Source organism: Talpa europaea, assembly GCF_964194135.1.
Source record: "Talpa europaea genome assembly, chromosome: 4".
NCBI classification, from domain to species: domain Eukaryota; kingdom Metazoa; phylum Chordata; class Mammalia; order Eulipotyphla; family Talpidae; genus Talpa; species Talpa europaea.
The window spans coordinates 26,453,524-26,475,526 of NC_140070.1; the positions used below are offsets into that span (position 1 = coordinate 26,453,524).

The 22,003-nt window shown below is 40.5% G+C and overlaps 1 protein-coding gene across 1 annotated transcript in view; it reads left to right on the forward strand.

The window, feature by feature from the left end:
• The window catches only part of LEKR1 (leucine, glutamate and lysine rich 1), a gene marked incomplete at both ends in the record, with an annotated part of 130,130 nt that extends 109,530 nt beyond the window's left edge, over positions 1-20,600 (forward strand). The window contains 3 exons of the mRNA XM_084232578.1: positions 3,914-4,078; positions 7,175-7,474; positions 20,190-20,600. Coding sequence (XP_084088704.1) covers positions 3,914-4,078; positions 7,175-7,474; positions 20,190-20,600 — 876 coding nt within the window. The remainder of the gene's footprint in view (positions 1-3,913; positions 4,079-7,174; positions 7,475-20,189) is intronic.
• Between the last annotated feature and the right edge of the window lie 1,403 nt (positions 20,601-22,003).

The window sequence follows — 22,003 nt, forward strand, 5'->3', positions numbered from 1 at the left end:
CGCTGCAGAGGCTGCGGGCAGCTTCGCAATCCAGCCCTCAACTGCTGTGCCACCAGGGGAGGCCCTGAAGTATTAGTTTTTAGCCACTAATACTTTTGGACATTAGTATAATAATATATTTTTAGGACACACATTTTCAAAAATGATATATGTATAACAAATGTAAACAAAGGTTCTGATTTCTACTTTGACATCTAAAATTCTCATCAGGTTTAAAGGGAATATCAAGTAATCGGTGATTATGATATGGTGTTTGGCTTCCAGGGTGGTTGGCATAGGATAATACCAAAATCAACCACATAGATTGGAAACCACATTGGATAATATCAAAATCAACCACATAGACTGGAAACCACATTGGAAAGTATTTTGTACATAATATTAGACACTGATGTTATATTAATTATGCATTTTAACAATAAATGGAAAAGGAATTAAGCATCACATACCCAGGTGCTGTGTAATCATCAGGAGATATTCTCAAAGGGGAGAGAGGTTTTGACCTAGAAGAGGTTGCAAGTAAGTAAAAAGTAAAAATAATTAAAATCTGGAATATGTACACAGGTAATCATTGACTTTACTTTGTGTAACTCTTGAGCTCATATTCTATTCATGTCTGTTTTTTAAAAGTTGGATTTCCCCTTGACTATCAAAATTATGATTAGTTTTTGTATGAAGTGGTTTACACTTCATATATGCACCATCACCAAATTCATTGATGTTGCATGAAATGCTCTGCTCTCTAAGATACTTTAAATAAATGATTTCTGTCAACATGTTAAAAACAAACACCAGAATTTGACACAAACTCCTGTCAGCGACAGACACTATACTGGCTTAAGCAAATCATTGTGTTTGTGGGCTCATCATTTTGTTCAAACCAATCAGATCATAAAGGACCCAGTAGTGGCTTCCCTCCCTGCTATGGTGTCAGCAGTTGCAGTGACACTTGGCCTTCCACTGCAGCTGCTCTAAATATTTAGAAATTCTACCTCAAGCTTATCACATTGCTTCTCTTTCTCAGGTTGTGCAAATTAAAAATCAAATCAGGAATAGTCATTCTCTTTCTCCCATCTACCTACATGCTTTTCCTTTTTCATCTTCTATCTGTTCCTTCCTATTTCACTGTCTACACTACTTTCTTCCAAGGAACAACTCAGAGGCAAGATGATCTCTTTGCTTCCTGACTCAGGTTAGGACAGAACATTCTACCCATTCACCTGCCCCTTTTCTTTCCCTAGTGCTTCCTTTGTTTTGTCTTCATCAAAGGATTTTACTGATTTCCTAAGTGGCCTCTTCCCCATAATAAACTTAAAGAACTTTTTGTTCATTTACAGTTTGTCCTGTCCCACCTATTTTGTGTACATATTTGTTCTCTTACTCTGAGCAATCAGTCCATATTTTGAAAGATGTCTTTTCTGTTCTGATAACTCTTTGCCCCTACCAATTAAGTACACAAGGGACTTTCTGAGCACTTGATGTTTTAGTGCCTCAACATACATGTTTCTTGAGTTTCTCAAAAATGTTTGTATAGTTTTATTTAAAAAAAAAAAGTATCAAAATATCTTGCAGGCTATTAGTCCTTTTTAAAAGTTATGCTTTGAAACTTTTCCAAAAGTTCTGCATTTGATTTTCTCCTTTAATATGACTTGATTTACCTATTCCAGTATGGCCAGGGCACAGAGGCCAAATGGGGAACATGGGCAAAGTCAGGTTGCAGTCCAGGATAGTCATAGCCAGTGTTGTGGCTGTGTCCTCATAGCCACACAGACCCCGGGGATGAAGGGGCCTGGAATTGGCCTTTACTCATGGAGTCGTGTGCCTGTTGTGAGGCTGTTCATGTAACGAAAGGGTTTGTTGTCCATTCATACGAAGGGGCTGATGGTGGCCCAGTGGAAGGTCCCTATGGCGGCCCAGTGGGAGGTCATGTTGGGGAGTTTTGAATTTGTAGCAAATACACTGAGAAACCCATTAAGAGGAAGTAGAATAATCCAATTTGCATTCTGTAAATAACACTTTGCTCTGTGTAGATGGACTGGAGAGAGAGGTAGGAGTGTAAGTTAGGAAGCTGATCAGGAGGTGACAGTGGCCAAGATTAGGATGGTGGAAGTGGAAATATATAGAGAAATGAATGGGTTCAAGGCATATTTGAAGTCGAACAGAACTTGGTGCTGGATTCAGGTGGAAGGTTAGGGAGAGAGAGGTGTGAAAGGTGATGTCCCTAACTTTTTTTTGAGCACCAAATCAGATGGTGGCGTTGTATCATGAGGTGGGACCAAGGGAAGGGACAACTAGTGTTGCATCAGATGTCTGTTTCAGTTTATTTAAGGTATCTCTGAAGTATCTAACTGGCCCCAAGAGACAGATGGATACAAACACCCAAATCTTTTTTTCTAAGTATTCCTGTCTTGAGATTTCCTCATCTTTAGCAATCTTAGAGCAACACATTTAAACATGTTCCTTAATGATCAACAGAAATTATTTTGAGAGTGAAAATAACTTCTTGCATTGTGCATAAAGAGAATTGTTTTTCCTTGGGGCAAATGTTTAGTCCTGTGCCCAGTGCGATAAATTCCACTGACCCACACTGAATCTAGCCTTCTATCTGCATTTTGTTTCATTGAAAGGACTTCCTGCAAACTTCCTGTTTCCTGATACCCCAGTTTCTGTATTCCCTTGAGGTATTCAAGTTGACTTCTCTCCTTCTGTCTTAGTGACTGAATCATTAAGTCACAGTAAGCCAGGTTTGACAGTTTTTCTCCTAAGTTGTCTAGCACTTACTCCCTCTTAGAATTTATAATCACGGTACACTGTCAGTCTGACCCACCTGTCCCAGGATCCCTTTTCTGATCCCATTAGATGAACTCCCAGGTCTGAGGGATTCCTATATTCCGATTTATTCTCTCTCTCCTTCCAGTAGGCAGAGCCAAAGCTAGTGGTTAAAAACCACAGGGAAAGAAACATTGGCTCAACTAAAGGAAAACCTGCCTAATGCTTAGCACTGCCTGAAATGGAGAACTTTGCTGGGGAAGGAGGGAGTTATGGTTTCTGGAGGTGTTGAGGCACAGAGCAGAAACTGCTCTGTGGAGAGCAGACTTTGTGGAGAGACTGAATCGTAGATCTCATCTCCACCAACTGTTGAATTCCTGCCCATGCTTTACCCTGATGATTTGTCCCATTTAATCCTCATAGCAACCCCCAAAGGAATTAGTTATAACCACCAGTAGAAGTTATAGACATAACCTAAGGTCAAAGAGCTAGAAAGTGGCAGAGCCAGGATTCAGACTCAAATCCATCTGAATCCAAGTTCTTGTTTATTCTTTCCACAATTCACGGAAGCTTCAGAAATAGAACTAGGGGGTTTCTGAGGTCTTTTCCAGCACTGTGATTCTATCTGAGTCAAAGTATGGATCACTGATTTTTTTCCCCTATTGTCCTCCTTCCATTCTGAGTCACCTTAGAGTGATAATCTGTGACTCCACAGCTTTCTACATTCTTCATCAAGAAAGACCACTAAACAATCAGCATTTGTACCTTGTATCTCTACTATGTTTCTAGGAAAACGTCATCTAAGGGCCTCTAAATATTTTTGTTTTGCTGGAAAGGACTGAGTTTAAAGTATAAATGTGTGAAAGACTAAGCTTTTAGTGTATCTGCATATGGTCATAATATATTGTCCTAACTTCTCTACTCATTTTATAGCTCTTATAAGTTTTCTTGAAATATTTGAACCCAGATCCAGTTTTCTGGACTGAGTTCTGAGTCTATTTAAAAAAAAAACTATCATTTTGAAATTAGATTAATGAAAAATCAGTGTTAGAATTGAACATTTTTAATATTAGAGCCTTAAAGTAAACAATTTTCAATTTCAAGAGGTAATGACTTCACGTGTGTGTTCAATGCTATTTTCTAGATTGAAGCTGAACTTGCCAAGGAAAGAGCCCGACATTTGGCTGAATTTGAGGAGCAAGCTCTGCTCTTTAAAGAAGAAGCTAGACTGGAACTTGATATTGAAAAAGAAAAACACCAAGAAATAATTCAAAAGTATAAGAAAGAACAAGAGGAACTGCAAATGAAGGTCTGTTATCATGTTCATTATTATTTAACTGGTGTGAAGCAATTTCCCCTGAAGAATGTTACAGCATTTGTAACTTTGCAGCTCTCCTCATGTCACTGGGCTGAAGTTAGCTGCTTGAATCCAGTGGCTGCCTCTTCTTCAGAATAAACATCTGAGATAACTTACACAGACTTACCACGTAGCTGTGCAGGGAAATTTTTTTCTACTAAAACAAGTTTATTGTTAAAGCAGCATAAATTGATAACTAATAATGAGATATTCCAGTATCTCAAATATCCAACATCAAATGATAATAAGTTGTTTTACATAATTAACATTTTCCCAACAACGAAAGCCCGTATCTTTAAATTGCAAATATTTTCAATTCTAAACATTTTTTGAATGAAGGGAAATATTTTCTTTTTTTATTTGTATTTATATACTTGTTACATCATAGTTCATTTTTCTCTCAGGTGTAATCCCCTTAAAGTTACCGCCACCGAGACACCTGTGAAACATCACCATAGTCTCTTGTGCGCTTCTCTTTTCCAGCTGAATGTCTCCGATTTATAGTTTGCTTTGCCTGCTATTTTTGTCTCTTTTTTCTCCATCCCTTGTTTGTTTTCCCTATGTTCCTCCTACTAGTGAAACCATCCGATATTTTTCTCTTTCCCTTTGACTTATTTCACTGAGCATAATCCTGAAGGGAAATATTTTCAAATGTAATCACACCTCCATAATTTCTTGACAGTGTGTCTGAAAATGAGGTTTTGCAAAAGCTACTCTATTTTTAAATAAGATTTGAGTGTAGTATGTGTATATGTGTGTGAGCATATATAGACATGCATGTGTATACATGTATAAGTGTGTCTTGGTGCATGGATGTGTGTGTGAACACATGTGTGTTCATGTAGAGAGGTCCAGTGCATGTGTATTAACCAGAACCCATATTATTAACCCAGAACCCATATTATTAACTGTGTATTAACCAGTGGGAAACCATATTTGAATAAACTCGTGAAGAGTCTGTATAAATTAAGAATCAGATGAGGCTCTGCTTGTACAGGGGATGTGGTTCAGCCTTTTTATGTTCACTGTGAGCAATGGGCAGGCCAATGAGAGTGTCTGACAGTAGCAGTAACACAGGCCCCACACTCAGAAGGGCCTCCTGCTCCAGATGCGTACTCTGCAGATGCTGTCTTGATTCTTAAAATTTTTTTTCTGAGTCTGCATTTTATTTATTTTTTTTCTATATCCTTAGTTTTATTTATTTATTTTTAAAAATAAATTTTATTTTTATATTCCCCATACAATTGCAATCCCCTTATTTTGACCCCAATCCCTCCCCTCCCCGCCCCCCACCACCCATAGAGTGTCTCTGGTTCATAGTTTTTGTTGATTTTGATTTTCACTTTCTTATAGTTATTCATTTTCCTGGTCCCTTATTTAAGTTTTCTAGATTCCTGCTATGAGTGAGACCATCCGGTATTTTTCTTTTTCTTTCTGGCTTATTTCGCTGAGCATGATCCTTTCCAGCGCCATCCATGTTGCTGCAAATTGCTGCGTTTTATTAAGTGACTCCCATGGGGACAAGGAGCACGCACCAGGTGCCTCCTTCCCAGATGGCTCTCCTTGAGATGGACTCCCCACCACCCTCCACTGGATCCCCTGCCCCCTCTCCTTCCCTCCCTCAGAGTGCCTCTGCAGCTCAGGGTCCCACCCACACAGGAATGCCCACATGCAGCCCCAGCCTACAAGCTTTTAAGAGACATTATATATCCAGGCTTTGCAAGTGAATTCTTTTGATTTTTAAATGTTTACTTTCTTTATAAAAAGTCAAAATGTATTTGCTGCTGTGCGAGTCTCCTCTCCCAAGAGTAACTGGTCTGTTTCAGAGCCTGCTCACCTCTGGGTGATGGAAACGACTGTGTAGACTTGCTCAGTCCAGGAAGGACCTCTTCCTTCCTGGATCAAGCAAAGAGAATGGAATATTATTTTAATTTATAAAATTACTGAGATGGTGACTAGATTTTTTGTAAAAAAAAGTTACTCTTAATGTACATTTAACATTTGAAACACATTTTGGATACATAACTCCTTGGAACTTTGGTCTATGAATGTTTTCCGTTTCTTTGTGGGCTGGCTTCTTATTGTACTAATATTTATAATATGATAATATCCGTAGCATAAATAATTAGGATATGTTTCATTAGAAGCAGCTCTGCTCTCCCTGGTTTGTTTTTCTGTTCTTTGTTTAGTTTTTTAAAGAAAAGAAAACAAGCAGTCTTTTCCCATCTAGAGACTTTCCTAATACTCTCTAATATGGTAGCTATTTAAATTTCCATTAATTAAAATTAAATAAATTTAAAAAAATTAGTTCTCAGTCACATGAGCCACATTTCAAATGCTGAATCTCCAGTAATGCGAGTGAGAGCCCTTTGCACAATTCTTCCCTCAGTGATTGGCAATATTGTTTGCGTGGCTTGGAATTGGCCATGGCAAGAGGATTTACCCCATGGAAACAAGATACAAATCCTCTTGTGTGTGTGAGAGAGAGTCAGTTGTTAAACATCTGCCAGCATACTGTCAATAGCCACATGTGACTGATGGCTACCATTTTGGTAGAGACAGAAGTTCTCCTGGGCAGTGCTGCTCAGAAGTGGTACCTGGGCTACCTCCAGTCATCACATATGAGAAAGGAAAAAGAAAAGATGTCAAAAGAAAACTCATTGGTATGGTATGAGCAAGAGAGGGGAGTGCTCTGGTAGTAGTTGTAGTGCTCCCAACCAGGCATTTCTAGGTTCCCACACCATGCAAGAGTGAATTCAGATAGGCACCTGATCCACACTTGAGTTGTCTTTGGGAGCTCAGTACAGTCCCGGAGATTTATATATTTCCAAGTGATTGATGCAATTCTATTTAAGGTGGTAAAAATAACACAGTCGGTCGTTTTAACTTATAAAAAGAAAAGCTTGAAGGCTCGCATATGTCATAGAATTTCCTTTTATCTGATCTGAAGAGTGCACTGCTTATTTCGAATAAGCCCCTTAAAACCACAAGAACTCTGCAGTTACCTAAAGCTATTGCCCACAAGCTAATCCCAAGTTTATCTTACAGATCTCCAACTTAATCGCAGGCGCTACCAGAGACCTGCGACAGGAAGTGGCCACTCTTGAGGGAAAACTCTATGAATCCCATAAGCGATTTTCTGAAAAATCTGAGTCCAAGGAGAAAGAAATCGAAACACTTAAAAATTTGGTGGCAGAATTTGAATCTCGCTTGAAGAAGGAGATAGACAGTAATGATTCCATTTCAGAGGACTTACGGAAGGAAATGAAACAAAAGTCAGAGGAACTGGAAAGAGCAATGCTGGCCCAAACAGAACTGAGGCAGCAGTTCAACCAGTCCCAGGAAGAGGTAGGAGCAGATGATGGTACCACTGCTATTAATTGCATATATTCTTCTAACAAAGACATGAAGGGCTGCAGGCTCCATGCAGAGTCCTGGACTGCGGCTGGGGGCCTGGGGTCACAGTCTGACTCTGTCCTTAACTAGGTGCCACTTACTCTCTGGAGCTGGCTTCATCTTCTGTAAGATAACTACATTGATTGACATAATCTCTAGGGTTTCTGTTGGCACCCAGATACCTTTGTTGCAAATGACCACTTAATTTTTTTAAAACTAGGAATCTTTATTCTTTTTTAATCTTTATTCTTTTAATCTTTATTCTTTTATTTTAGGAATTTTTATTCTTTTCTGTTTTGATAATAAATCTCTGCCAAAGGAACTTTTAAAGTACTTACTGCTTAAGTTAAAAGAAAATCTGAACAATGTAAGTGTGATTTTTTCCTTAGAGCTTTATCTTCCTGTCAGCCTAAACTTGTAAGGTAATTTACACATGTTGGTCTTCTTTCCTGGGTATGCAGGATTATTTCAGCAAAGGTTTTATTTTAACTGTGACAAGGCTTATTTTGAATTTTTTTTTCCCCAATGAAGACTTATTGATGAACTGCTAAGCAATTTAAAGACAGTGCATGTCATAGATTGAATGTTTGTTTTCCCTCACAATTCATATATTGAAACCTAATCTCCCATGTGATGATATTTGGAGGTGGGCAATTGAGGAGGTAATTAGGTCATAAGGATGGAGCTCCCATGAATGAGATTAGTGTCCTTATAAAAGAGACCCCAAAATGCTCCCTCCCATCTTCTACCACATGAGGACAGAGATTGGAGAGCCATCTGTGAACCAGACACTTGTCAGACACCTTGACCTTGGACTTCCCAGCCTGCAGGACTAAGAGGAATCAGTGTGTGTTTTTTAATCCCTCAGTTTAAGGTACACCTGAGATGACTAAGACAGTGGAATAGTAATCTGGTCTCTAATCACCAAAGTAATGTCACATTACAATATTTGGTCCCATTTATAAAAGTATAATAAATGGAGGAAGATTCTGAATGTTAACAACAAGGAATATTTTTGTTAGTTTTATTGCCATTTTAATAAAGGAATAAAAGGAAAGTGTTAGCATTAACAATTAAATACACGATGTCCTTGCTATATTTAATTATCAACCAAAATTAAAGTTTATACCCTTATTATAATTATGAATTAAACTATTACAAAGAAGCTAAATATAAGTTAAAATATCAAACAGAATACTGGATCAAGAAGAATGCCTAAAACAACACTAGAAGGAGAACTTATTTCCATGTTACAGATGAGGAACCGAATCAGAGTTCAATAATTTCCATAAGGTCACACAGTGTGGCAGGACCCAGATTGGAATTTGAATCTCTACAAACTGATAGCTCCTCATTGATGAAACCTGAGTTCTAGTGATTCTACATCTAAATTGCAAAGTGGCCTCAGGCTTACCACATCAATATCAATGGACCTCATTTTTGTTTTTATTTTCATTTTTTAAATAGTAATAAACACACTACTTACTTCACAATGGCTGATGTGTGTCTCCTGCTGGAAACCAGCAGCATAGCTTCCCCAATGCTAGGAGCAGCTCACAGTCCCAGCTCAGTGGGAAGGGAAAGTTCCTGGATGTGGTTGTCCTGGATAAACCCTGAGAAGGCAAGAGGGGATGCAGATGGGCTTCCAGTAAGACAGCGCTGAAGACTTTGTAGAGGAACGACATCAGATCATGGAGAGAAAGATCAAGGCAACCAGACCAGCAGGCTCTCTACCTCTTAAATCCCCAAAGAAATGGCAACATGGAAAATAAAGAAACTCATAAGCTAGGACAAATAGAAAAATACAGAAGGAGGGCCTCCCTGGTGGCGCAAGGGGTTAAAATGCAACCTATGAAGCTCTCTGCAGCCACTGCAGCACAAGTTAGATCCCCAGCCAGGGCGTTACCCCCATGGCACAGCAGACCTCTCCTGACTCACCCACTGCTCCCCTAAGCAGTGTATTTCAGTCATTCTGCCTGTTCTGTTCCCCACCTTGTCTCTGGTGAATCCTCTCATCCCCCACACCTCTGGCCTGTGCCCCAGCTCTTGTATGCATAAATAAATAAATCTTTAAAAAAAAAAAAAAAGAAGGGTCATATCCAGCAAATGTGTTTGGAATGTCAACTTCAGGGTCAGGCCCAGTAGCAGGCACTGGAGATGCACTTATGGACAAGGTTGATCCTGCTCTTTCCTGCGCCCAAAGAGGAATGTAAAGAAAACCTTATGTAACTGAATTGACATTCAGAGGACACAATGACCTAAACAGAAACTTGGCTTAAGGGTCTTATCTATTATTGCATAACAAATAATTACCAAATTCAGTGGATTAAAACAACAAACACATATCTCACGGTTTCTGTGGCTTAAGGATCTGAATGTGGCTCATGGATGCCACAGACGGCTCACAGGGCTGGTGTCAGGGTGTTGTACTGTCGTCTCACCTGCAGGCTCAACTGCCGGAGGACTGGCTTCCAAGCTCACTGACGGGTTGTTAGCAGCTTTTATTTCTTCAAGGCTGTTGTGCTGGGAGCCTCAACACCATGCTGACTGTTGGTCAGTGGCTGCCCTCAGATCTTTGCAAAAAGCACTCTCCACAAGCAGAGTTGATACAGTGTGGCTGCTGGCCTCCCTGGAGCCAGGAGGGAGAATGAGTGGGCAAGAGAGGGCATCACGACAGAAGCCACAGGCTTTTGGTACACTAATCTCGGAGGTAACATCTGCATGGCTATAGTCTGTCTATTTATTATGGGTGAATCAGTAAGTCCAGCCCATACTCAAAGTACTTGCATAAGAGTGTGATTAGCAGGAGGGTGGGTTAACCGGAGGCCAACCTCAGGGCCTCTGGAAGTAATTATGGCAAGACACACTAGACTAAGAACGAAGAGTCAATACCCTTTTCAGATAAAAGGAGCTACTTTTGAAGCTCTTCCTGCTCAGTTGTGAAAGGAAGTCACTTAGAGATGAAGTTTTATATTTTAAAAAATGCAGACTTTGGAAAGATACATGGTGCTGGGTTGTATATAGATAATCATGGATCATTTCTGGGAAATAAAAAGAGATCACCCCAAAAGTAAAGTTACATAAGGATGTTTGGGAAAGACTTCTTTTAGCAGAGATGGGGGGAGGGGAGAGGAGGGAAGCTTAGATTTCCTATTAGAAGTGAAATAATTACAACTGAACTGTACAAGTAAATAATTAAGGCTGCTTTTCTGGTTAAGTATGCCAAAGTCCAGCATATTCTTATAGAAATAGGAAATGAGCCAATAAAAATGGGTAGGAGTTGTGAGCAAGAAAGAACAGAGGTTGCAGCCTATAAAATGAAAAGCTCCAGTTTTTTGATCATGAATTTCAGACACTTGAAATTTCTCAGGTTCTGGAGGAAAAAGGCAGCTTTTAAGTGGAAAACAAATTCCCATTAGAATGAGGATAAATTAGTGGTCTAATAAGGAAGCTAATTAAGGGAAGGAAAGCCGTGCTCTCATTCAAGAGGCCAGAGAATGTCGGACTTTGTTTTTAACTATGAAGAAAGTTCTCAAGAGTAGGAGGAAAGCCACAGCCTCTAAAGGGCAAAATAGGCCTTCCTGCATGGAGCGGGAGTGTTGGAGGGTGGCCACGGGAACAGTGGGGTCAAGAAGGTGCAGCGACAAAAGCTGCAGGTCAATAAGAGAGAAATGGGGGCAGAAAAAACTATGGGAAATGTTGATGTGAAAAGGGGGCCCTGAAAAGTCTTCATCGGGGGAGACAAAAATTGGAATGTCCAAAAAAAAAAACAAAAAAAAAAAAAAACAAAAAAAGGAAGTTAGGAAAGAAACAAACTATATTAGAGAAGAGGACATTATCATTGAACACAGGGTAAAAATAGAGCGCTTGCTTCATGCTGCCACGTCCCTTCCTCTACTGCTCCTCCTTGTGAGTCAAGACAGTCAGGCCCATTGTTAGGGCCCTTGTGATCAGAGGAAGAACATGAAAAATTCGGAAAAACAGTTCACAAACAATGATGGAAGGAAAGCCAGTATTGATAGCTCAGTATTTTTGTTATCTTAAGACTGTGGATAAGGAAAACAAAGGGGCAGAAGTTTTAAATTCTATCCGTTCCCATAGCATCTAATGAGATGAAGGATATTCAAAAGTAGAAGGAATGTTTTTGGCTAAACATGGAGAATTGAATACATCTGTTTATCTCTGCTTCACCCCACTGGACCACTAATATAAAAAGTAAATACATCCATAAGGAAAAGAGAACAAGAGAGAAGTTGACACTCGTTGAAAATGTTGTTCTACCATGGAAGGCAAAGTGTGAATGAGAAATTAGCAGACAGACCCTAGGATACTGAAATCTAATGTCTGTGGGATGAAATCCTAAAAGGATCAAACCCAATTATGTGATACAACACTCTGAAAAACTTGGGAATTGGAGACATCAGATACCTCTGAAAGGAGAAATGAGTGGATCTGGAAAAGAGGCTGTTTGGATGATTGCTCAAGGTGTCCTCCCTCCCAGGCACCACCCACCTGCCTGGCAGGATATCAAATGTTTACACACCAGAAAAACTGAATAGAAGAGGCATTAGCTCTAAGGCCACACAGCAGCAGAGTATGGGATGAGGCAGGAGCTAGAGTGAAAGTCTGTGTATTAAAAGGTGAGACCCCAGGTTCATTTCACCCACTCCCTTCCTCCACCACGGATAGCCAGGCTGATGTATCAATAGTCAGGATACTTTGTGGATAAATGAGCTAATGGAAAAGAAAAATGGATACTGACAATTGGCATCTCCCCATGAGATGGCCGTGTCTATGTGCGGTCTACACTCCGAGAGGGGTACCATCAATAGCACTTACTCCAGCAAGCAGAACACCAGCAACCAAAGATCACCAAGCACTTGAAGAACACCTCTCATGTGAAAGACAGAAACAAAGATCAAAGAAAGCAGCATAAAATAAGTCAGAAGTAACAAATAGAAAACAATACACAGAATAAAAGTGAGCTTCAAAGAAAGAACATAATTAATATCAGAGAAAAGGGAAGCGATTGCATCCATAAAACATCAACAGCAAGCTATGAAAAAGGAAGTGAGAATTAAAATATAAAAACTGATGTGAAAAATCAGTATTTGGGTTAAATGATAAAGATGATGAAATGTCTCAGAAGGTAAAAGGAAAAATCAAAAGAGATGGGGTGAAAAAAAAATTAGACAGGATCAAGCCGGAATATCTAAAACTGCTGACAGGGGCTCGAGAGGAAAAGAGAGAAAATGGGAGTGGGAAACTATGCAGGAACTAATTCAGGGATAGCTCTAAGAACTAAAGGACACATTTTTCTAATTGAAAGGGTTCACCCAACATAATGGATGGCAAAGCAGCTACACCAAAGCACTTCTTCATGAAATGTCAGTATCTTAAGGGTAAGCAAAAGTACTTACAAGGTTCTCCCCCCAAAAAATCACTTAAATAGAACCAGGAATCAAAATGCTATCAGAATCCTTACCAGTAACAATAGAAATTAGAAAACAATGGCTTTCAAATTCTGAAGGAAAATTATTTCCATCCAAGAATTCTGTCTTCTGCTCAATGATCAATCAAGTGTCAAATAGGCTATTTTTAGACATAAGCGTTTTCAGAAACGATAGTTCCCTTGTAGCCTTTCCCGGGAAGCGGTTATGACACCACAGTGAAGTACGTGTAAACTATGAGAGGAGGACACAGTTAGGAATCAAGGCAGGAAGAGCTCAAATGGGAATGTGGTAGGGAATCCAGGAAGAGGCAGGAAGAAAGGCAAGGAGCACAGCAGCACAGTGAGTGGAGACAACCACGCTCAGTTCAGCACAAGGATGGAGGATTCTTAGATGTTTTGTGCCCAAGACAAAGAGAAGCTGATGGCTTACACAGAGAGCTTGAGCATGCAGGGAAAGTATCCACGCCTGTAAATGAATTTGGTGAAAAATTAGTAATCAACACTTAGAAAACTAGGCAGATAAATAATGGGATAATCCTGAGCTCTGGAGGGATGCTATGCACGAAACAAATGTGATCATACTAAACTTGCCTCTCAGGTGTGCATAATAATTATATACTGTAATCTGATAAAGCAGAACATGGCACTGAACTGAAAATGGTGATAGAAATGTAATTGGTAGAGGAGAAACATTTCAGGAGGCGGTGTCTGCTGGGAGTTGGAATAGGAAGCTAAATCCTCGTCAATTCTATGAAGTCAGAGGGAATGTTCAAGACTGAAAAGCCATGAGATTGCTGTGTAATGACATTAGAAATACAGTGACAAATATCATAAGAAGCAGCTTAAAAACCTGAATGGTTTTCAAGGGCATTATGCCCATGAGCTAAGTCAGACAGAGAGAGCAAATACTGTGTGATTTCTTTTACCTGTGAACTCTTTAGAAAACAAAAACCAAACTCATGGATACAGAGAACAGATTGGTGGTTGCCAGAGGCAGGGGTTGGGGGGTTGAGAAATGGATGAAGGGGGCCACGTTGTCACAATAGCAGGATTTCCATCTTTCTCATGGCTGAATAATATTCCATTGTATGTGGTGTGTGTGTGTGTGTGTGTGAGAGAGTGACAATTAACAGTGGTTACCATTGGGGGCTAGGAAGAGATGGACAGGGATTTCACTTCTTATATACTTTTTTTTTAATATTGGGATTATGGATGACCTTAAAGCTTTTTGTATTTTTAAATATTATCATATGTAAGATCAATTTTTTTTAAAAAAAGAAAGAAAACTCATTTATTTAAGAAAACTTATTAATAAATCTGGCAAAGAAGAGTTTATGTAGACTTTAAGATTAAATTTTAGAATACATGGCATTTTCAAATACAAATAGCTTTTTTTGCAAGAGGAATTTGCTCAGTTTTAGAACATGTATATAAGCATTTGCACATTTAATTGACATAGAGTAAATAGCACGCATCTCTGATAATTCCATTTATGAGTAACCAAAGTACCAGTTAGTAAATTAACAAGTGAGTGACTCTCACCATTGATGCCTAATACAATTAAAATATCTAAGTCTCTTTTAAAGAGCAAGGGGTTAAATGGAGGTTCTCTGACTTCAAGGAGCAGGAGAGTGAAGACCATAGAAACTTTAGAGGGCAGGGGCTTTCCTAGGATTGCTTGGCAGGGAGGCTGGGAACTGAGAACCTGAGAACCAAGCCGTGGGCAAAGGGCAGACAGGTGCTCAGATTCTCCAGCGGTGGAGTGGCCGGTCTAGGATCCAGGCAAGACTTGATCTTTCACTGCAGTGGAGATAGTCAGCCCTGATGCAGGTTATAGACAGATGCCAGGAGATGGACAGAAGGAGACAAAACATGGAGAAATTGGTTTGGTTGTGTTTAATTTATACTAATTAAATTTTAATTGAAGTCAGATAATTGAGTAAGAAAAGTAAATTCTGAGCTCTTCACAGCTCTCCCTCCCCATTCTGAGTCTGCTTTTCAGCATATCAGCCCAAGGGCCATCCCCTCTGACTGTTTTTATTTTTTTAATTTTAAAAACTGTTTTATTATCATGCTGTTGATAAGTACAGAAGTAATCAGAGTTCAGGCAACAGGGTCTAAAAAAATTATACTAATATTGGGCATTAAAATAATCCTAGAAATAACAGTCAAAAATAAATGATCTAGGTTTATAATATTATTAATTTTTATTAAGGTAACATTGGCTTACATTATTGTTGGTATTTTGAAAGTATAAGATTCACCCCCCCGCCCAATTCAGCTTTAGTCACCTATACCCAAAGTAGTGCACCTGCCACCAGATCGCCCACCATCTCTCCCCTAGTCCGTTGTGTTCTCTTTCCTCTTTGTTCTCGCCCCACCACCTCCCCCTCCCACTCTGGCTGCTTCAGTTCTACAGTCAGCTTTCAAGGACCTCTGTTTCTTCTGTTTTGACACATCTGCCTTATCCTGTCACAGACCATTGTGATTGCAAGCGTAGAAATACTAAACTAACAACAACCTGCTCGGCTTCCATCTTACTTCTTTCCTGGAAAATTTTCAGCCTCATTCCTGCCTCACCAAAGAGGCATTTCCTCTCTTTCCTGCACTGTTCTGGACTGTTCAGAATCGTTGAACAGAAACCCTACATGGAAGCTGGGCATGTCTTTTGCTGACTCCTACTCATCTTTCTGGTTTCCACACCTTTTCCACGGTTTCATTTCCCCTCAGCTCCCTGCCCAGCCAGCTGGCCATCCACTCACCCTGGGATGGATTTAGTCTGGATGGAAACTGTCATCTGAGAATTCTATGACTGTTATTCAGACCTCACCAGGCTTAAAGTAGAGACATGGTGTGTGCTCACTCTCCACGGAGGACTTGTGTTCCTGGCATGCCCCGTCCCCCCAAATTATGCCAAATACAGCTGATTGCCACTGTGAATGGAATTCTCACCTTTAGAACAATCGTGTTAACCAGCAAAGTCTTCCTTCTTCCACTGTTTTTGGGAATTGAATACAACCCAGCTGTCTCTAAGGATAAAAATGAAAACAAACATAAAAATAAACCACTCTTACATTGCAACGAGTGGGGGAAATTGGCCATTTTTTAATATTAGAAATTTCAAACAGATGGTGAGCTAATTTATATTTTCATTTTGACATTTACTTACCCAACAGGAATGCAAGTAAGCCATATTTTAAGCCCATTCAAAGTGACCTTCATCTGAAAATGCTGGAAGAGATGTCTATAGATAATGCGCTCTACCCGTTAGCAGCGCTAGAGGTCCCAGGAATGCTGGGTCTCCCTTGCCGAGACTATCCTGACCAAGGGGCACTCGGGAGGGGCCTCCTCCATGGCGACTCTGGCTCCACTGTCCTCCCTGCCTCCCATCATGTCCTACTCCAGGCCTTTGCCCTCAGAGCTGGCAAAAGAAGTTTTCTTTAATGCAGTTCTGACTGTGCCAGCCTTTGCTTGCAGTTCACCTTGGGGGCCCCACATGGCTCTCAGAATGAAGTCAAAGACCTAGTATGAGCATATCACCCAAGACACCTGGCTGTGACCCCACTCATATCACCCAAGACACCTGGCTGTGACCCTTCTGACCTGAGTGCTTTCTGAGTCTCACCAAGCCTCGTGTTGTCCCCAGAATTCTCTCCCCCACCTCCCTGTACCTGAATCCCCACCAAGCCTGGGGTCGCCCCTGCTGTGTTCCTTCCGTCTCACTGCCCACTCTGCCTCTAAAGCCCCTGCCCCTGCAGGCTGCCCTTTCATTTTGACTTACCAGCGCATTTTGGTTTTAGATGCTCCCCACCAATGCTATTTTATCATGCTGAAATATGACCTAAGGTCATTCAGTCTGAGCATTTGGAATGTTGTGAATTCACCAATTAGTCTCCTGTCTGCCTACAACTATCAGTCTTACTGAATGTGCTCCATCTCACACAGTCACTCATGTCATTCATTGGAAACACATAATCAAATTCTGTAACAACACAACTTCCAAAAAGACAAACAGCCCCCAAAGACAAACATTTTTATAAATTACTGAAAACAATCTAACCACATGTAGATGATTCTTTTCCACATATGATGGAACTTTCCACTAATGTGTCTTACTGTCTATGTCCACACCCACGTGTGTGCTTGTCACCCCATCACACACATTCTATCCCTGAAACAGCAGCTTCCTAACTGCATGTGTTCTGTTTCCTTTTTTTTTGTGGGGCGGGGAGGGGAGGCATAGTTGAATAAACCACAACAATCTGAGCTGCCTATTGTACAAAACTGAGTTCTAATTTTACTCTCACGGAGGATGTGGTGGTGGCAGAGGAAATGCAGATATTGTGGGACTCACCTGAGATTTCCTAGTGTTTGTAGCACAAAAATGGGACTCGTAACGTTGGATTGTTTTCAGTTCAGAAAATAAGAAATTTAGGAAACTGGTTTAGGAAATATTTGAAGAAAGATAATCCATCCTTTGTTCTGGAAGTCAATAGCCTTGAAGAAGAGCAGTGGACCCCAGACGGAGGGCCAGCAGACTGCCCACATTCACTGAGGAGCTGGCAGGCGCCTGGCTGCCATTGCACTGGCTACAGGAGGGTCTTTGGGTTCACATCATCTTTACATTTTCTCCTTTCGTGGAGCATTGCTTGCCTGAAATAACTTTGGGTGACTTGCTCCGTTCATGTTTTCTATAGAGTACTACTCCTTTGAAATTGGAATTTAAATTTAGTAAGCTGATTGAATTTTATTTTTCTTCTATTGAAAGCTCTTGAAATCCCATCACCCATCACTTTATCCTCTTATATTGGTGCACTTATTTTCCATGCCATCAATTTATTGACCTCCTTGTTAACTACTGCCCCTTTTTTCTTTTACACATTCAAATAAAATTAACTTTCTTATACCTCTCTTAATAAAGGGACTTTTTATACTAATTTATTGAAAGCCTAATCTAATCACATATAAATACATTTTGCCAACTTACTGTTCTAGTAGACAGGAAACATAATACATTGATTTTTTTTCCTTTTAAAAGAAAGTTTAGAAAAGTAGGACAAAAGCAGATGAAATGTCTTACTGTTTTTTTACTGCTTCAGTGTTCTGGAACAAAATGGCCCCTTTATGCTTGATGTAATTAATGAGACAATGAGTTTAGCCTGGGCACATGAAACAGGGCTTTGGAGGCTGACAGGAGAGCTGGGTCACTCTCAGCAAGTGACATAACCACTCTGCGATTCATGTCTTTTTTTTGTTAAATATAATTGTTGGGAGCTGGAAGTGAGATGAAACTGCATAGCATCTTGTTAATCTTTTCTAACCCTCCCTCCCTGCCTTTTCAATAAGTGCTTCAGGTATAGTTCATGAGAACCAAAAGATAAAGCCACAGATACCATCCTTGGTCTCCTGTTTACCTCACCCCCACCCCTGCCACCAAATAAGTAACTGGAGGCAAGCAATTAACTCTCATGACTTTTATAACTCTATAGATAGATGGATTGTGCATGTGTGTTTATAATACATGTAAATATGAGCCCTTGTTTGACCCAGGCATGCAGCTGACATTATAGAAAATTACTGTGCAACTGTTAATCTGGAATTACTCCATATTCTGCTGTTTTGATTACCAAATTTGGAATTGAGTGGAATTTATTAGTCACAAGAAACCCACATACAGGAAGATGCCACTTTCCCTGATCTCCATTGCTGGTCAGTCAGCACACCCTCAGGGGCACACCACCCACTGAGAATTGGACTTGGAAGGCCAGGGCTGCTTTTACAAACAAGCCAACAGGATGAAAACTCATTTTCACTTTGTAGATGCTATAGCACCATCATTTAACTTGTGTCTACTTATTCAGATGCCATTCTGAATTGCTTACTTTTTACCTTTTGTTTGACATCCAACAGATGTGGATTATCAAGGTACTAGGGAGATCCAAGACCTGATTTTCACCATGGAACTTGAAGCAACTTGATAAAGTCCATAAATGAAGGCTGGGTAACTTTAACTAGAAAGAAATTTAGAGTCTCATAATTAAAAAGGGCCTTTTTAGAACAGACAATTGAAGTTTAAGTTTGCTCCAGTATATCCCAGCCAAGTGAGATTCAGTCTTTGAGAGTCCTTTGGACAGCTCCAGGTATTAAAAAGTTCTTCCTAATCTTAAACCCCACAGCTTCTGACCTTTGACTCCAAACTATTGGGGATATAAAAAGCAGCATTGCTCAAACTTTTATGAGGCTGCAAACTTCTTATGGACAGGAATTGTATCCATTGCAGCTTCTAGTAACTTGGTAAATGATTGTTGAATGGAGTGAAAAGTAGATGCTCATTATTTTTTTTTTTAAAGATTTATTTATTTATTTATATAAGCACTGGGTACAGTCAGAAGCACGGGAGGATGAGACAATTCACCAGAGCCAGAGTGAGGAACAGAACAGGCAGACTGATGAAATACACTGCTGAGGGGAGCAGCGGGTGGCAGGAGAGGTCTGCCGCGCCATGTGGGACCCTTGCCGGGGGCCTGGGATTGAACTGGTGCTGCAGAGGCTGCGGGCAGCTTCGCAGCCCAGCGCTCAACCGCTGCGCCACTAGGGGAGGCCCTAGATGCTCATTATTTTGATTTATAATGATTATTAAATGTCTTACAGAATATCAAAGGGTCAGTGTATTTAAATTCTATTGAGAAAGCATTCTATACAGTAACTAATTTCATTGTTCAAATACTATAGCTGATATGTTTTGTTCTTCCAATCTTATCACTCAAGCAGTTGTACCTATCTCAGGTATTGCAGTGTGCCTTCACTATGAAATGGTAGTCAGGGACACTCGGGCGTTACTGTGACATATCACATGTGCAGGACCTGTCTGAGCACAGGACACGGAGCCAAACCCCCAGGGCACTAGGCAATAAAAGTTCTGGTTCCAGTTCCAGCCCCACCCCCTCCACCATCTCAGCAATGCTGGGAAGAACATGGAAGTTCTCTGACTCTTGGTTCCTCTTCTGCAAACTGGAGGGGTTGCATCAAATGTTCTCTGAAAAGTCCTTTCCAGTTTCACAAATCACAAATCTTTTGGACTAGTCTGTCCCTGTAGACTATCCACAGAGACAGTCAAGTACAGACCTTTGTCCAGTGCTCAGTGTGTGTGCTGACAGCTGTCCATGTATATGCAGTTTAAAGCTAGGGGTGCTTTCTCCTTCTTTCTCCTTGCAGAACACTTTTCTTCAGGAAACGGTGCGGAGAGAGTGTGAAGAACGCTTCGAGCTGACAGAGGCTTTGAGTCAAGCCAGGGAACAGCTCCTGGCGTTCCAGAGGCTCAGTGTGAGCCTGCCACTGTCCCCAGCTCCCCTCAGCCAGGGTGGGCTAACCTCCCCCGTGGCCACTGTCAGTGACCAGGGAGAGAGAGGCCTGGCAAGACTGAACTCTACAAAAGGATTCAAAATATCTAGCCTGCACGGGCTGCCAAGAGCCAGCACTTCCCCCACCACAGCTAAGTCCCAACAGTTCCGCAGCTCGGGTCTGCGCACTGTTCCCCAGCCGCATCCTCCCAGAGGCCGGCCATCAGTCGCCGAGACCAGACAAAGGCTGGCAGCCATTCTGCGGGGGAGAATGAACCAGCGGTGATGGATCCGCCTCAGGACAGTGAGGACAGCAAAGATATTTTTAACAAGAGTGTAAAAACCTAGAAAAAATTGTGAAGCCACATTTTTTTCCAAAAGGACTTTGAGATTGCAACAGACAATGAAGTTGTTAGCATTCCAGAGGACCGGTTTCTGTATTCATGTGCTGAATGTTTAGCTGTCCTCCATGAATTTGCTTTTTTAGAAGCCGTAGGTAGAATTTTTCACCCATAGTATCATTTATCTTTTTTTGCGCCATTGCAAGCAGATCTGTGCTCATAAAAAGTAGACTGTACTGGTTTTGTCATTGTTTGTTCAGTTAAATAGGTTAAATAGATATAATTAGTATTCCAAACAGAAAAAGAAAGTATTTTATTCCAAAATGCTTAGTTCAAATATTCACAGTTTACTATCAAGTTCCCTTTTCCACCTCACAACCTAATTGGTCAATATCAATATTTTTTAGGCAAGAAGGAGAAAGCGCCCGTAGCTTTAACTAATGATAAATAACCTTCTGTGACTCTAGGGCCTTCTACAAGGAACAGCAACTCTAATTCAAGGAAAATGTGGCTTACTTTCCAACAGTAGAGATTATTTTAGGTAACATAGAGCCTGGCCATAAAAATACTGCTGTTAGAGATTTTCTACGCTGAATGTCGTTTTGGTACTTGTAGTTAGGTTTTGATTTGAATTGTATTCCAGTCATGGAGAAGAGAACTAACTCATGAAAGCAAAGTAGAAGCACAGAGCACTAATTGGGGGTTCAAATTTCATTACCCCTGAAAATAAATAACTAGTCTACATGTTTTCTATTTTCAGAGTGAAAAAAAGCAAAACCAGAAACTGGAGAAGCTATCTTAAGTTGTCTTAAGACTTTGGTCTCTTCCTGTTTCTTAAAACACAACCCTTTACCTTAAACTAGCACTTGTCTATCTTTCCCCCCATCTAATAGCAGTGCATTTTTCTTCTAAGACTGGTGTTACTTAAATCCTCTTTCTCATTGCATCATGGGCTCCAGGCTTCTCATGCCGGCTTAGCCCGATAGCAACACACGTGGGTTACAGCACAGCAAAGCCTCTGCTGTTTGGCTACATATCAATGAGAGACTGCAAAGCTGCTTGGAATCCTTCCCACATGGGAAAAAAAAAAAATTAAGTTACTAAGCAAGATCGAGCTCATCTCCAATCTTTCACAGACTTGTTCTAATCTACTAGTAGAGTGTTTCATTCCACATTAGGTATGCTATTTCCCTGACAGTTTAAGCAAGGACATCTGGAGTTAGGACTTGGAATGCTGACCTTTGTTGTATAGAAGTTGGTGTTGACAAGAGAGTATAACAGAATGCGGGTGCCAATGAGAGGCTTAGAGATCACCCTAATAATTTTTACAAATAAAGATTTGAGACTA